The sequence below is a fragment of the Hemiscyllium ocellatum genome, chromosome 2, assembly GCF_020745735.1.
Source record: "Hemiscyllium ocellatum isolate sHemOce1 chromosome 2, sHemOce1.pat.X.cur, whole genome shotgun sequence".
In the NCBI taxonomy this organism is placed as follows: Eukaryota; Metazoa; Chordata; class Chondrichthyes; order Orectolobiformes; family Hemiscylliidae; genus Hemiscyllium; species Hemiscyllium ocellatum.
The window spans coordinates 149,220,888-149,238,232 of NC_083402.1; the positions used below are offsets into that span (position 1 = coordinate 149,220,888).

Below are 17,345 nucleotides of genomic sequence, written 5' to 3' on the forward strand. Positions count from 1 at the left end.
AGAAGGCCATTTGGGATTTTTAAGGTGGAATTGGTCATCCTGGGAACAGATGAAACGGCGATGGAGGAATTAAGATTAAGGGATGGCGTTTTTACAGCATGTAGGCTGGGAGAAAGTGTAGTCCAGGTATCTGTGGGAGTCAGTGGGCTTATAGTAGATGTCCTGACCATCACTTTTCCCATTTATCTGCTCCACCCTCCTTTCCAACCTATCACCTTCTCCCTCACCTTCATCTCCCTATCACATTCTCAGCCACCTTACCTCCAATCCCACCTCCCTCCCATTTATCTCTCAGCCTCCTGGCACACAAGCCTCTTTCCTGATTAAGTGCTTATACACAAAATGTCATTCTCCTGCTCCTCGGATGTTGCCTGACCTGCTGTGTTTTTCCAGCACCACACTCTTGACTCTGATCTCCAGCGTCTGCAGTCCTCACTTTCTCCTAGCTGAAGTATTGTGTACAGATGTAAACACCAGGCTTTAGGAAAAATGTTAAGGCATTGGAAGAATTCTCAATTGTGAGCATAGACTGGAAAATTGGGAGCAATTTCCTTGGAGTGCACGAGGTTAATAGGATATTTGATCAAAGTTTCTAAATTATGAGAGGTCTCTACAAAAGGAATTTCCTATTTGTGAAAAGATTGCGAAACACACATTTACAGTAATTTACGATGGAAGCAAACATGTAGTGAGAAAAAAGACATTTTGGACACAGTAAGTAATTCGTGCCTGGAAATGTGATGGATGCAGGTTCAATACAGGCATTCAAGAAAGCATTGGATAACTGTCAGAACTGATTTCCTTTATTTGAAGTTGGAAGCTGAGTGTGAAATCACAATATTGAACATTTTGACACTAAAGAGTAATACATTTATCTTAAAATCTTCTCTTGTCTCTGTTTAATAGATAATAAATGTGGTCCGACCTCCTGCAGTGGGAAAGAAAATTTCAGATCACCCAAATACAATTGGACAGCTTTGAAATTTACCTCATACTTTGTAACTGTGGCAAACTGAATTTCCACTGAAGTTTGATGTGCTTTTGTTTCTCCCTCTCCATTACCGCTGAAGGCAGATCACTAAGCATTTCAATTTGGTACTCTTGTGTGGTGTCCTTATCTCTGAGCCGGGTGGCTTGGGTTAATGTTCCACCTGCTCCAAACGAGGTTCACAGCATCTTCGAACTGACTGGTTAGAAAATATCTTAAAAGTTTACCAGGAAGCACACTATTTTCAGAATTTTAACATTTCACTGCTGGTGTTGTGTGGAAATACTTGATTAAATATCTTATTTGTTTTAACTTGCAACAAATGTACTGTGAAATGTAAAATTGCAGTGATTCCCGTTCATTGATATTTAAATCACTGCAATCATTAGTAACGTAAGGACAGAAATTATTGGAAACTCACGGTGAATTACAGTAATCAGTTACAAGGTTAAGAGACTACCCTTCAGGTAGAAACCCGTATGAGGTTACTGAACACCGATATGAAGTCAGCTGTTAGTTGCTAGCGGTCTGTTGGGCATTCCCAACATGCCCTGCCTCATTCACATTACCTAACAACTGCATTCATAACAGAGGCAACTCCATCAATGAACCTCGATGACTTTCCAACTGTGAATTTGCCCCTTCCCACTTCTTGTTGTGCCAAAGAGCGTGAAATTGTCGCTGAGAAGTAAATGATCATTTTAAAAACTCAAGTTCTAGACTCCCAATCTAATTTCAGTTTGATAAGACAAAAAAGGGTTTTGAAGAAAATGGAAAGGTGTTTATGAAAGGGCTGAATGGCGGAGTACGGTCATGTGACATTTCAGCATGACCTGCCCTGATACATGGAAAGAGAGGAGTTACACGATGTTACTGTTCAACTCTGGGGGAGGCGATGGCCTAGTGATATTATTGTGAGACCAATAATCCAGGGACCCAGGTACTTTTCTGGAAAATCTTATCACAGATGGTGGAATTTGAATCATTTAAAAATCTGGAATTTATAGGCTAATAGTGATAACGAATAATCATTGTCCAGTGGTTCACTAGTGCCCTTAAGGAAGGAAATCTGCAGCTTTTACTTACTCTAACCTAGATGTGACTCCAACTCTACAACAATCTGACATTTAACTGCCCTCTGTGCATTTCGGAATGGGCAATAAATGCTGGCCGAGAGAGCAATGTTTATACCCTGGAGTGCGTGAAGGAAAGATGCTCATTTTGGGTGGAAGGAATGAGGGGGCAGATGCAAAGCTTCAGCTAAACCATACATTCCCTTAGTGATTATGTGAAGACCATACTGGGAAGGTCCTCATTCCAAAACTGGTTCTGCTGCCACTCCGTCTATTATAGGGACAGATACATAGCATGAAGGGGAGGGGAGAAAAACAACAGGGAATCGGGTGATACAAGTTGGCGTCCATGTCACAGTCTTGCACACCATTGGTCTATGAGACTATAAGAAATAGGAACATCAGTAGGCCATTCATCCCCTCAAACTGGCTCTGCCATTCAATAGGATCACGGTTGATCCATCATTTGTCACATCCACTTTCATGCCGTTTCACCATAGCCCTTCATTCCCCAGCTGATCAAGAATCTACCTGTCTCAGTCTTATAAGGACTCTGCCTCCACAGCTGACTGTGGCAATGAGTTCCAACGATTCACAACCCTCAGAGCAGAAATTGCTCCTCATCTCAGACTTAAATTGGTGGCCCTTTGTTGAGAGACTATTCGCTTGGTTCTAGCTTCTCCCATGAGGGGAAACATTCCGTCAGCATTGACCCTGTCAATCCCCTTAACTATCTGATGTGGATCAATGAGATCACCTCTCATGCTCCTAAATTAAATAGAGTCCCAACCAGTGTAACCTTTGCTCATTAAGACAATCCCCTCATACCAGACACCATCCTAGTGAACCTACACTGAACTGCCTGCAACAAGTGATATTTCCTTAAATAAGGGGACCAAAAACTGCACACAATACTCCAGACGGGATCTCCAATCCAGACCCTGGGTAAGGTGAAGTGAAATTACACCCTCCCAACAAGAACAGAAAGAGAATAATATTAATTCAGCCGAAACTGTCTATCTTGACAAAGACCTGGGGAAGTGTAACTATGAATATTGGTTTTGAAGGTTGAATTCACAAAGGTATGCATGGGTGCTGACAGGGTCCTTTAAGAAAAGGCAACTGTTTGGTTCTGTAATCTCTTTATTTTTTAGCTTTACATTTACTTCAGTGCACAAAACATTCGCTCATTTGCAGATCTCCAGAAAACAAAAGATTCAAGGTGTTTTAAATATACTCTGGCAGGAAGGGACCATTCTAATATCTGTACAAGATAATACCCAAACCATATACATCAAAGACATTTTATACAAAAGGCAGCTTTGGTCTCGAAATGTAACCATAAGTGATATTAATTCGAAGCGTTTCAAATTGAAGAGGAAATGTTACAGTTATTGATAAGTGCGGCTTGAAGAATGTGAAGACCTCTTCAGAATTGATTCAACTGAAAAGGAGAGTGTCTCGGGAGGTGAGATTTTTGGCCCGGCCTGTTTCGAACCGATCAGGTTGCTCATGTATCTTTCGGTGGAGTTTTTGTACAGCTGGTTCTCCTTGATGGCGTATTCCCGGTATTTCCTGGCTGCCTCTTCCAGGATGCCTTTACTCAGGAATGTTTTGAGCTCGGAGGCAGCGTTGTCCTGAGGCTGGCTGTGACTATGTGACAGGGACATGCCGTTGGCTGGGGCTGGGCAGGGAGAGGGCGAATCACGTTCCCCGAGCCGGGGGGAACCTTTCTTTGGTGGTGAAAACGCCGAGCGGTCACAGGGAACCTCCAAGACTGGCAGGTGGGTGCTTGCCACCGGCTGCAACTCCCTCGCTGCTTTTCTGGGTGACTCCCGACTATTACTGGCCAATTGACCTTCCGGCACTGGTGCCCCTTTGGAATCCCAGACGGCTCCCGGCTTGAGAGTCTGGATGGCGCTACTGGCATTCAGTACGTACTGTTGGTAGAGCAGGGCATCACTGAGGGGAGCACACTTTGGCCAGACCATTAGCCTGGGGCTCAACGGGTACTGCCTGTAGGTGGTGGCTACACTAACGTTGGAAGAAATGAGCTCCAGCGCCCGATCTGAGCCAGAGTACTGCATGGTTAGATCGAGGCACGGAGGCATCAGGTTACACTGTTGGGCGATCTCTTTGCTGGGTCTCTCCAGCTGAGGCGGGCTGTAGTTAGATTTGCAGGAGTTGTACTCGGCTGCGTGTACCATGCCGTTAGGAAGGAAGAAGGCGGCAGCGGCTTGTGCAGCCTCGATCATCTCTCTCTCCTTGTACTCTCTCTCCATCATGATGCTCTCCAGCTCCTTATCAGCGAAGGCACGCCTTTTCCTCATCCGGTCACTCACGGGAGGGGGTAAAGGTGGGCTTCCTCTCAGGTATGGCTCATTCTGGGCTGGTCGGTAACCTACAAAGCAGGAATTTATTCAGAAGGTGAGCATTTCAAGGTGACGGAAATCCAACAATCAGCACAAAACTAAAAGCTAATGAACAAGGCCAGACTGGATTGTGTTAATACTGTCTCCACATGAACCCATTCGAAATTCTAAAGTGTTCTCAACTCGAACTATTAACAGGGTAAAATGCGGTCCACCCTGAAAGCATTTCCTTCAATTTTGTTCATCACTGAACGGGAATTATTCTAACATGCATCATCCGTCAGAAAAGCGACTGGCGAAAAATCAGCTGAAAGTTCCTTCGTGAGACTAAATCATACAGGGCGTTTTGAGCTAAACTCTGCTCGGGTCCCAAAAGTGAAAGGGTATGGTTCCAAGCCACTTATCACCTCAGATAGACATGGAGGCAGAATGCTTATTGTTTTATATTATCGTGAGAATCAAAAGTAACAGGCTTGCTGGAAACGCGAAACAAACAAACTGCTGGAGAAACTCAGCAGATCTGGCAGCATCCGTGGGGAAAGAAGACAGAGTTAATGTTTCCAGCAATTTGTCCATTTTTTAAATTTATAATTTTTAGAATCATCGGTTTGGAGATTTAGAAAATGGCTGATGTTCAATGCATTTTGCAGCCGAACCAGTTTAAAAAAATGGCAATGAACTGGCTTTGAAGTTATCGATCTGTAATATTTACCACTGAACTAGTTATTCACAAGATCTGAAAAATCACTGGACTTGAAACGTTAACACTGTTCCTGCTACACAGATGCTCCCTGCCCTGCTAAATTTCTCCAGCAGTTTGTTTTCAATTCGAAAAAAAAAACCAGGTTCCCAAATGTCACGTTGTATTATTTGAAAGTTACACATTTCAGTAAGATAACCGTATATTCCTGAGATGCTGCCTAACCTGCTGTGCTTTGACCAGCAACACATTTGCAGCTGTGATCTCCAGCATCTGCAGACCTCTTTTAACCGTATCACTCCAGTGATATTCACACTAGAAGCAAAATCGATCTCATGAAAGTTTACCAACAAAAATCAAAAGGCTATCTGTGTGTATGCATCCTCTACTCTATTATGAATTATATATGTCAATTAAAATACTATGTCAATTAAAATATAATCGGGCAGCATTTCAAGGTGCACACTGTCAGATGTTCCCTACAACTGATTGCTCAGGACCACGTTATGTTCGAGCAGAGACTGAACTGAAACTCCTTGCTGCTCGAGCAATGATTTCAATTATTGGAAAGAGTCGCTATAAATCAACAAAGCAGAGATGATATTTGCTCATGATCAGACGCAAGTACGTTCATCTGCAACAGCACAAGCATAACCTTGGTCATCAATTATGTGACAAATTGGACTGTGGGATACGGTAAAATGTATTTTTAAACCATGTTCTACACTGAGATATTCCACTTTGAGTCTCTCTCTCCTGTTCTATTGAAATAAAAAACCGGCGAAGCTACTTCACCTTCTATTGAATATTAACTAAGCACCGGCTGCTGTTAAAATTACTACTTTTCGGTTTAAGATGATTAGAACGAGTTTTCGAATGGCGCGAAACATAAATCATTATCCTTAACGATCCAAAACATGTCTATTTCGGATGGGAAATCGGATGGGAAAGGTGTAATTTTCCCCCGCGTTATTTTATTCATTTCAGTTCATCCGTTACTCAACATACTCTTCAACATGTAGATTTCATGAAAACGAAACTTGAATCTTGCTTTAGTCCACTGGTCCATCTGCACTGACCAGGTCAGCTTCCAGTCTCCCACAAATAATGTCCCGGGGCTAATTCTGTTCGTTTAATGAAATCAGCTATGGCAGCACCGACGATGCAAGCAGCCCATCATTACAATAAACTGGGCGCTTTCTTGGTAACTAGTGTTTTTAGAAAAATGAAACTAACAGCGATTGCAAAGGTTGTTCAATTTTGACAAGAACATGGAGATTACACTGGTGCAGAATGTAGTGATTTTTTTTCCAGTTAACAGTCCCATCCTATATTCCGTAATAATTGCAGAATGTTCGCGCCCATATTAATCCACTCCATTTGATCATATCTCACCTCAGTCTGATTGGCTGTCTGAATACAGATATATTTCATTTGTGCAAATAGACAGGGACTACAAATACTGTCCCCCCACGGTTGATTTTGATGAAGTAATGAAGCTTTGACTAACTTTTTTAAAAATTGTCAAGCCGTTTAAAGGCAAGGGTAGCAATTTAAGACTGTACCCACTTGTTTCGGGTAATTAAAACCACGGGCCAATAAACTGTCAGTGCAACTTCTCCCCTGTGATTCGCATTGACAACGCGAATTCAATTTACACTCATACCGCAGATATAATTTGCTATAAAATAATTCTTTCAGAGAGAGAAATTACATTATTCTGCTTTGGAACACTATCGGAAGTTTAGTGCAACCTATTAAAATACTCCATGTTTCATATGTCCCACTCCCGTTGAGATTTTAGTTTCAGTATCTTATCAATCTGGAGTTGCAGTTACCAGTAATTCTCAGATATACAGACAGGACAGTAATTAGGTCGACCTTCGACTGACCTTGTTCTATACTTTAATAACTCCTCCCTTTAAACATTTGGAAAATAGCGGCCAAACATCAAGCAGAAATGTTGCTGAGAAATTAACTCGCTTATTTACAAAAATGCAACAACAGCTCAGTGAATATTCCGGTGCAGTTCCAAACTACCGTTACTTCTTTTAACAATCGGCTACCCCATCATTGATTTAATCTTTTATTTCCATTCCAATTGCCCAGGTCCTTTCGTCCCCCACCACCCCAATCGAACGGATTCTCCTGTTCCTGCCACGACTTTCGGTACAGACGCCTCTATTCTAACGGAGCTGAGAGAATTATTAAACACACCTTCCAAAATGCTCTTCGCCAGCAAACTCGGCGTCCTCAGGTGCCTCTGATAAACGGCTCGGCGCTCCGCCAGGTTGTGTTTGTTCGCTATCCCTTTCTTATCCTTAGAAAGAAGGGGGGAGGAAATAGACAAAATACAATAACTCGGGGCAATAGTAATTGTATTTGTCACCCCAGTCCGTGTGCTAGTGACATAGAGTGTTTATGATGTAGACAAACATAAATTGAAACAGAACTAATCTCTGCTGTATTCTGCCACACAGCTCTGGTAACCAGAATTACTGCAGTGGGGCATTGACAGGGGCAGGAGCTGCTCTCAAGGTGGTTCGGGGGTGGAGGGGGGGGGGGGGGGGGGGGGGGAAGATCACAGTTAGCCATCCCCATATTGACTTGCTCCATCTGGGAACGATTGGACGGTATTTCTGGCGTTTTTGACGTGTTCGCTCTAAGTCATTTGTAAGGAAGTTTGGTGAAGGAACGCGAACTGAACCAAGCAAACTGTTACAAAAATCAAGTTGCCGATGCTGGAAATCTGAAACAGAAAATGCCGGAAAATCTCTGCGGTCGCCGGACTGAAGACATTAAGTCTGTTTTCTCTCTTCACAGATGCTGTAGGACCTGCTGAGTTTCTCCGGCAATTTCTGAGGTGTTTTGTTTTGGTTTTGTTCCAGTAAACTGTTCACTGGGGCCAGTGGCTCCACAAACCAACGGTGTGTGTATATTTCAAAACAGAACCGCAATTATTAGTCAAGTCAGAGAGATGGCTGGGCATAGTTTTTAAGTTCACCCTGCAGTTTCTAAACCCGTCCCCATCCTGCTGGGAGAAACCACCGCCGTCTAACCGAACCAGCCTTCAGCTGCAGTTTGATTCCTATGATACCTAGTTAAAAATCACACAACACCAGGTTATAGTCCAACAGGTTTATTTGGAAGCACTAGCTTTCGGAGCGACGCTCCTTTATCAGCTAGTTTGTCATAACTACTCAGAAAGCTAGTGCTTCCAAATAAACCTGTTGGACTATAACCTGGTGTTGTGTGATTTTTAACTCTGTCCACCCCAGTCCAAATTATGATACCGAGAGTTCACAGGAAATCTTCCACGAACTCCGCATCTGGACAGACCGAACTATATAAATGTAGAATGAGAATTAATATCGAGGTGAAAGTGGCAGCTAACTTGGCTCCGTCTGTCTGTCTGTCTCTGTCCCCACATACTCACCTCAGTTGCCTGTTGCCTCCTGAGTGCTACCTGTGCCGCCATCACTCTCTGCCTCTCCACCACCAACAGGCAGTTGGCACACTGACAGTCCCTCCAGCGACAGAAGCGTTTGTGACCTTTCAGACAGGACACCACGCCATGGTTCCTGCACCGGGCGCATTTCGGGGTGCGGCTGAGCTTCCTGTGATCCCCCTCGGCTCCCTGCTGCTTCTTCTCGCTCTCGGCTGACCCGCCTTGCCGGAGCCCTGGCGCAGCCTGGGGTGAACTGGCCAGGTCTTCCTCCTCCACTTCCAAACTCTCCACGTCTATATCCAGCTCGGCCCCTCGCTGCTCGGTGGTTTGCATTCTGAACGCTGAGGCGTGGGGAAAAAAACCCCGGACAAGGGCAGTGCGATCACCTCCCCGCTCAAGGCCCGTTCACACTTTTAGGTGGAGCAGCGCACAACTGTTCAAACAGGCCACCCTCGATCTTAAAACTGCAAAACACAAAGCAAGAGAGAATTTCATTTGCAGCCAGACTCGCGGATTCCATGAGTGCGAAGGACTGTCAGTGATGACCTGATTACCTGAGCTCTCTCAGAACAAATACCACCTAATTTTAGATTAGATTACTTAACAGTGTTGAAGTTTTAAAACACTTCCTCTATTGGAAATAAACTTCAACTGAATTTTGCTTCCTCGGTTTTTCTTGCTCTAAGATCATTCTTTACTTGTCAAAGTAATGCAGCGACTTTACAAAAAGCAGTGAACATTGACCCCGACGCGTTCACGCTGCTCTCTCTCTCTCTGCCTGAACTTCGCCAGCAGTTTCTGCTGGGGTCCCACATTTCCAGCTCCCGCCACTCTTGGGATTTTATTTAGTTTGAGCCATCGGTGCGGATAATCCGCGGTTGAAATGAAACCAAGAACTGCGGATGCTGGAAATCCGAAACAAAACCAGAAGTTGCTGCAGGGGACTTCAACAGAGGTCCGGGAGGTGTGGGGAAAGGGATCACTGCACTCGGAAGGTGCCCTCTGTGTTTTCTCTCCTCACAGGGGCTGTCGAGTTTTTTCCAGTATGTTTGAGGAAGATTTATCTTACCTCTATCAGCTTGTCCAAACCACAGAGCACTTTCACCTGCAAATCATTTGTACTGACCTTGTGTCTGAAGTCGAGCAGCAGCAGCCGGGCCGTGGTGAACTGATGAATGCTGACGGAGATCTGGTCCGCTGATGTCCCAGGGCTCGGCTCCTTTTAGGGGAGACCGAGCGCATCGTCAATTACCTGCTTGTTAATATCAGCGCGGGGTCAAAGGTCACCCTCTTCCTGATTGGCCGCCTCTAAAGGGATCTAGGCGCTGATTGGTGGGACATTGCTTCCGGGAGATGGGGGACAAGTCAATCTCGTTGGCCCTAGTTTGCAGTGTAGAGCTATTTAAATATACAGGGGAAATACGCACATACAAAATGTGTACACAAACACACATCATACATACATAATTCACGGTGCATAAATTCACTGTACATATGTACTCTGTACAGACACACACTGTACAGACACACACTGTACAGACACACACTGTACATATGTACTCTGTACAGACACACACTGTACAGACACACACTGTACATATGTACTCTGTACAGACACACACTGTACAGACACACACTGTACAGACACACACTGTACATATGTACTCTGTACAGACACACACTGTACAGACACACACTGTACAGACACACACTGTACATATGTACTCTGTACAGACACACACTGTACAGACACACACTGTACAGACACACACTGTACATATGTACTCTGTACAGACACACACTGTACAGACACACACAGTATTGAGCTGCGATTAGAATGAGATGACTAGGTTTGAGCCAGTGACAAAAGGGAACGAGACAATTTAGAAAGGGTCACCACAAAGCATTAGAAGTTCCAGAGAAGAAATTAAACCGGTATGGAAGGATGGAGATGTCTAATTTATAAATGATGCGTTTTTTTGTTAATCTTGCAAATTCCCCATTTCATCGAGTTCAGCAATGATTATTTTCGTGCTAACTAGGGTTGCTCCTATCGAATTAATCCCGATTCGATTGCCAACAGTGGTTCATTTAAGGCTGCAGATCTTGTTTAAGACTAGCACAGGTTTAGACAGAGTGCTGTGTCTGAGGTTGAAGGATTAGGATAATAGGATATTTAAATACAATAACATTGTTCGACATAAGATCAAGATTGCTTTGTTTCTGTTACCACGTGTAATCTGTTTAAACATAATACTTTAATTTTGAAATGCCTTGTATTTGAGAAGGTTTAGCAAGATATTTGACAAGAAAAGTAAATTTACATTTAACTTTCTCGCCTACTCCTGAACGATTAGTACAGTATATGTGCAAACTGTAGTATGTACATAAAATGTATAAAATTGTGTGTGAAACAACTGTCTTCGGAGCCCAGATACATTGCAAATGTGTTGTGGAAGCAAGCAACAGATTCACCCTCATGAGTTAATAAAGTCTTTGAAGTGAGTCACGAATTAAAGGCAATGACGTTCAAATTTATTATGTAAAAGTTCAGGGCTTCATCATTTACGATCGAAAATAATGACATTAAAATAGAAAGGAAAGTTTATGTTGTACAATAAAACGCAGGGACGTGTACATTAACGATCAAAGTTTTAACAAAATAGAATATCAAAAGAGATTGGAGGTTTTTTTTCCCCTTAGTTTTCAAAAGGAAAGGCCATTTTTTTTCAGAAGCCGCCTCCTATTGAATGGGAGGACAGTAAGAACTGGTCAGATCCGAAGAGAAATGTAAACACTATGTGGGCTGAGGCAAAGTGAGTATTGTGTGCATTCAAATACAAAGGGAAAACACGGCCCAGATGCAAATTAGGATCGGTTTTACTTCCCAACTTAAATTTACAATGTTTGAAACGATCTCGAGTCCCAGTGAACAAGTGACTGATATCTGGTATTTTTCCCCCTTGGCATCTGACATCAGCAGCTAATTGAACAGAATCGCGGACAATGCTTTCGGGGGAAAATGGATGAGTGTTTTGTTTTAATCTCGAGAATGTAATTTTAAACCTTCGTTAATAACGGACAGACGAATAGCGAAGACCCGCTCCTTAAAAAGCAGATTCCAAGTTGGCAAACAACTATTTCATTCGGCTCAAAATTAATTGTTTTTACACTGGTCTGGATTCAAAATCTGATTTTTTTTGTACAGGAATCCAGTGATGGAATACAAATAAACAGCACGAATAAGCTAATAAACATCTGAAGGGTTAATTGCGAGGTGGAATAAGCGCTGTGATAGGTGGAGACCTGCGCGGACTAATTTCAAATAAATAGCTAACATATGCTTTTCTGTATAAATAGGAGGCAGTAATAAAAGACTTGCATGAAAAGAAAGATAATTGTCAAATTCGGCTCACATTGGTCGTTAAGTCAAGTCTGTGACTGTAGTTATGCATCAGCTTTGTTTTATTTCGACCCCACGGGTCTGGGGTCCGTGTCTCATCTGCCAAAGTTTAGACTGAGTCTGTCTGAGACTGTTAGCCAAGAAAAAACATAAACAATCACTTATTCTCGCATTATCTTTAAAAACGATCTAGGTAGTGAAATTTACGCACATGGTTCTGAAAAGTGGATATCTTGAACCAGTTTGTAATTTCATTTTACACTCTCTTATATTGTACCACTCAGCTATGGGGATTTTATAAAATCAGGAAAAGCTTCGCTGTTAATTTTGAGAAATTGCTGATCACTGATCACATATTAGTTTTCGCTGGTGCACTGAGGTTTGCAACATACATATATTAGTAATTCTCTTTAGATGTTTATTATATTCTGACAATTTAACAATAAGATAGCCAGCTCCAACGAAGTAAAAGTTAGCCATAAACGAAACTAACAAATATTAAATATTTGTCAATCTCCGATGACACACAATGTCATCGCCAGGTGAGCCCCTGGGAAAATGTGTTTCGAGAAATAAAAAAAGACGAGAAGCCATTCTCAAGATTGAAAGTTACATTAAAGGAGTTTTTAAGGCATTTCAACAGAAGAGGCTGATAACTGATGTCCCATAAACTTCGAAAGAACTGTGGATGCTGTTACTCAGAAACAAAAGCAGAAATTGCCGCAAAAGCTCAGCAGGTCTGGCAGCATCTGTACAGAGAAATCAGAGTGAATGTTTCGAGTCTTGAGTTCTGAGGAAGGGTAAAGTGAGGACTGCAGATGCTGGAGATCAGAGCTGAAAATGTGTTGCTGGAAAAGCGCAGCAGGTCAGGCAGCATCCAAGGAACAGGAGAATCAATGTTTCGGGCATAAGCCCTTCTTTAGGAAGGGTTACCGGACGTGAAACGTTAACTCTGATTTCTCTCCACAGGTGCTGCCAGACCTGCTGAGCTTTTCCAGCAATTTCTGTCTTTGTTTCTGATTTCCAGCATCCGCGTGTCTTTCGAGTTTTATTTAATATCAGGCTAGCTGCAGATTCGGATGGAATTATGGTTTGTCTGTTCACACGCTCTGCCTGGTCTTTTTTTTCTCCTCAAAACGTAAAGCATTTTTCTTTCATAACAAATCGCGTTTAAAACAAAAGGTGCACAAAGCGCAGTTAACCCAAACAGGTCTTATAGCATTTATCCAGCCCGCGGTGTTAGTGACATGCTAAGAAAAAATGAACGGTTTTGGTCCAACAATGATCTCACGAACATCAAAAATCCCACTTGAAAGACTTCCTCCATCCTATTTGCTACCGTTTGACAGACAAGGCATGGCTAAAAAGTAAATACCGTAGGAATTCGCCTTTTTTTACCCCCGGGATTTGACATAAAAGCCAGAAGCGTGACCGAGGACTTGTTACTTGGAAGAACAGAAGTCCTTTCGTGTAAGCCGATACCAAATAACGAAGCTGAATATTCAGAGGCACAACGCAGAGGTACAAAGCTCCTTCAAGAGTCAGTTACAATAGCCAGGTGAAAGAGTATCCAACAGTGCGATCAGGACATTCACGCCTGAATTAAAACAATATCGGGCCAGATACATTAAATAAGCTTCAAACAATTACTGCTACATTGAAGTCCAAACTATGTCTCAAATCTAAACAAGTTTTCAACTGAATGACCAGTAAAATAATGTGATGATACCTTCTGCTATATCTTATACCGCCACAACATAATATATCTCCCGGTCCTTTCCCTTTGAGAAGACCGACATTACCTTTACTCTGATTGCTTGCAGAATTGTTAAGCGTTGTCTTTCTCTGAACCGCAGGGTGGTTGCGGACAGAAAGTGACTGTTCGGCCCGTCGGCCCCACACCTGCAGTGCCAGCAGCAGCAAATTACTGCAGATGCTGGAATCTGCACTGAAAACAAAATTAAATAAATGCTGGAGATCACAGCGGGTCCGTGCTTGCAGCTTGACCTGCTGTCATTTCCATTTTTTATTTGTTTTCTGTAAAACAGCAACTCAGCCAGCCCTACTGGCCACCCCACCCCACCCTTCCTATAGAGGGATACGTACCTTCGGGTGCTTATCCAGCTCCCTATCAAAAAAACATCTGTATCTGCACCCAGCAAACTTCAAAACCGTGCATTCCAGATCCGACCAATCATTGCAAAACCCTTTACCTCACATCCCTGATTCCACCTACAGCTTATCTCTGTCTAATCTGTTCAGACGCCTCATAATTTTAAAAAAATTCTATCAAACATCCGCTCAATTTTATCTGTTCTGAGAACAGCCCGAGCCTTTCCAAGTCGACCCACAGAAGGGAACTCCCTAATGCCTGAAACCATTTCCCTTTTAAACCATCCTCACGTCCCGCTTAAAGTGCAGCAAACAACCAGTATTTCTTGTTAAGTTTTACAAAGGCATCGCAATTCCCTCTGCTTTGTATTTTATTCGTCTCTTTTATAAAGACAGGATTGAATGCATCCTACTTTATATCCGTTATTTGTCTTCTTATCCGAAATGCAGCTGTTGTACCTCTCGTGAATTCCGCTCGCCTGCCGGGATTTCTGTTCACGCCAGTTCTGTTCGAGGGAAGTTCAAGGCGGGCTGGACCTAAAATGGGTGGGACAGTCGTGACGATGGCCGGAATGGCTGCTGGAGTTGCGGCTTGCAGGTGCAAGTATTGTCCTTCACACTCCAGCTCAAATTTATGAGCACAGTTACGCCAAGCTCACAAAACTGCTATCCTTGCTACGATTTCCAAATCCAGAATGCTTTGATCATCTCTGCTCACCGCGTTGGTGTACAGACTGCATTGCCAAACCGCGGCCAGCACGCAATCTTGTTGCTTTTTTTCCGCGCTGGAGTTTACCATCTAACCTGAAACAAATTATTGAACAACCGCCCCTCAGGCAGATCCAGGATCTCAGACGTTTATAGATTCTCGGAGTAAGAGTTAAGCTTGGAGCAAAGCCTTAGGGCGAGACACAAGTACAATGTTTAGCGAGTGGTACAATTATATTTCTTGCAAAGGTTATTTTACAATCTGCATATTCCTATAAATAGTTCCTTTGTCACGTTATTTCTGAGATGTTGAGGTTTGGTTTTATGGGCGAGTAACAGATGCAACACTGAATGCTGATCAGAATTACGTGGAGGAAGTTTTGTTGAAATACTTAAATGAACTGTTCTTGCTAATTCACCACTGAACAGCAGCCCTTCATTGACCAGACTGAGCCAAGGTCATAAACTATTGCAATTGTAGTTACCAGTCTTTTCGAAAGAAGACAATTCTTACCAAAGTCTGTGCATATACAGATTAAATTCAAACAAGAAATGTTGCAGTCTCTTTGATCCAGAGTATGATTTAAGTAATGCAATGCTATTTATATGACCATAAGTTATATGGGGGGAAGTGGTTTGCACTAGATGTAACTAATATACTCTTGTATACTTGTAATACTTCTCGCTTAAATTTGCACCTCCTTAGCACAGTCATTCATGAAATGTGCTGGAGAGTTTTGCTACATTGTGGGTTAAAACCCAAGTAAAACGAAAAAGTTACATTTGATGGCAAATTCCATGAATATCCAGGGCAGACCGCATTTGGAATATTGTGAGGAGGTCTGAGCCCCAAGGATGTGCTGGCATTGGAGGGGATCCGGAGGAGATCCTTATTAATAATCACAGGGGTTAAGGATTTGTCATATGAGGAGTGGTTGGGGATCCTGGGTCTGTACTGGGCACAGTTCAGAAAGATGAGGGAGGAATCTGATTGAAACTTACGGAATACTGAGAGGCCTGGATGCAGTCGGTGTGGAGATGATGCTTTCACCAGTAGGAGAGACTAAGAGCCGGAGGCACAGCCTCAGAGTGAAGGGATGACCCTTTAGAACGGAGATGAGGAGGAATTTCTTCATCCAGTGGATGGTGGATCTGTGGTACTCTGCCGCAGAGGGCTGAAGAGACCAAGGCAATGAATTTATTTCAAACAGAGTTCTTGATTGCTAATGAGGTCAGGAGTTATGGGGAGAAAGCAGGAGAAATATATCAGCTATGGTGGAGCAGATTCGATAGGCCGAATGGCCTAATCCTGCTCCTGTACCTTACCGTGTTATGGAATATCTATCAACGCGACTAGCTGAATCTTCAAAATTATTTGTTTTTTTTCTAATAACAAAAGATGCCCTCAATCTTAAAGCATTGTTTCCTTGTGATATCAATAATTTTCTTTCCTGCTTTGGGAGAAATCATTTACTAGCTTGTTAAAGGGCGAATAATTAAATTCACTGCCAGGGAAGTCACTTTGCATCTGATTTACACTCTGTTGAACGCATCAAGTTGTCGCCTTTTTGAAAATAAGTTTAAAGTGTATTCAATGCAGTTGTCAGTTAAAGTTTCTCTTCCTTATTGTTATTTTTAAAGTTGCCTCAGAAGGCAACAATTGAAGATTAGAGATTGAAACGAGACAGGAAATACTCAAGAAATAAAGCACGGAGTCTTTGCATTCCAGAACAAACAGCTATATCTTTACAGATGGAAATGTTTTCATTTAAGTATTCTTGTCTGTATCAAACATACAGGGTGAAGTCATCAGTTTCCGTCTTAACTCTTTCGGGCCAACTTAAAACTGTGTTCTCAGCGCTGCAGATGTTTCCTCATTCTCCAGCCCACTGCCCATCGAGCGCAGAAAGGTCGACCTGCAGTTACAGGCGTGCAGCGCCGGGGGGCGCAGTGCTCCAAGTAATAGTAAAACAATATAGAAGTGTGAACACAGACTGGATTAAACAAGGACCCAGCGACTCTACATTAAACCTTCCATTTACAGTAGGTATTGCATAAAATTATGCAATACCCATTCAATTTCACTTTATTCCACCCGTGTATTGAAATTAGGGAAATCACAACGTTTAAAGTCCAATCATAAGCTGTTTTCTGAACCAATCTGTTCAGAGATGTCACTATACACCTCTGGAGGTGGGACTTGACCTGAATCCAGTACTCCTGGTCCAGAGGTAGTGTCACTACCACTGCACGACCTCAACAGCACCCCGCACAAAGCTTTGATACAATCTAAGAATAAGGGGTCAGTCTTTCCGGACTGAGATGAGGAAGAATGTCTCCACCCGGAGAGTTGTGAACCTGTGGGGTTCTCTCCCACAGGAGGCTGTTGTGGCCAGCTCATTAGATAGATTCAGGAGGGAGCTGGACATGGTCCTTGCGGCTAAAGCGATCGAGGGGCATGAGGAGAAAGCGGGAGTGGGTTCCGGAGATAGCACGATCATAATGAACGGTAGCCCACGCTGGAATGCCGAATGGCCTACT

At 42.9% G+C, this 17,345-nt stretch overlaps 1 protein-coding gene across 4 annotated transcripts; it reads right to left on the minus strand.

Annotated features, from left to right (window-relative positions):
* Positions 1-3,186: 3,186 nt before the first annotated feature.
* Positions 3,187-14,612, minus strand: dmrt2a (doublesex and mab-3 related transcription factor 2a). 4 transcript variants are annotated; one of them, XM_060846902.1, is made up of 4 exons: positions 14,556-14,612; positions 8,570-9,045; positions 7,351-7,453; positions 3,187-4,462 (listed from the first exon to the last, which is right to left on the minus strand). In XM_060846902.1, exons 2-4 carry the CDS (start codon positions 8,912-8,914, stop codon positions 3,453-3,455), a joined length of 1,458 nt encoding a protein of 485 aa, XP_060702885.1. In that variant the 5' UTR covers positions 8,915-9,045; positions 14,556-14,612; the 3' UTR covers positions 3,187-3,452. The 4 variants fall into 4 exon arrangements, with proteins under 4 accessions (XP_060702885.1, XP_060702876.1, XP_060702866.1 ...); XM_060846893.1 differs by having other exon boundaries at positions 14,510-14,576; XM_060846883.1 differs by lacking the exon at positions 14,556-14,612 and adding an exon at positions 9,708-9,853.
* Positions 14,613-17,345: the final 2,733 nt, after the last annotated feature.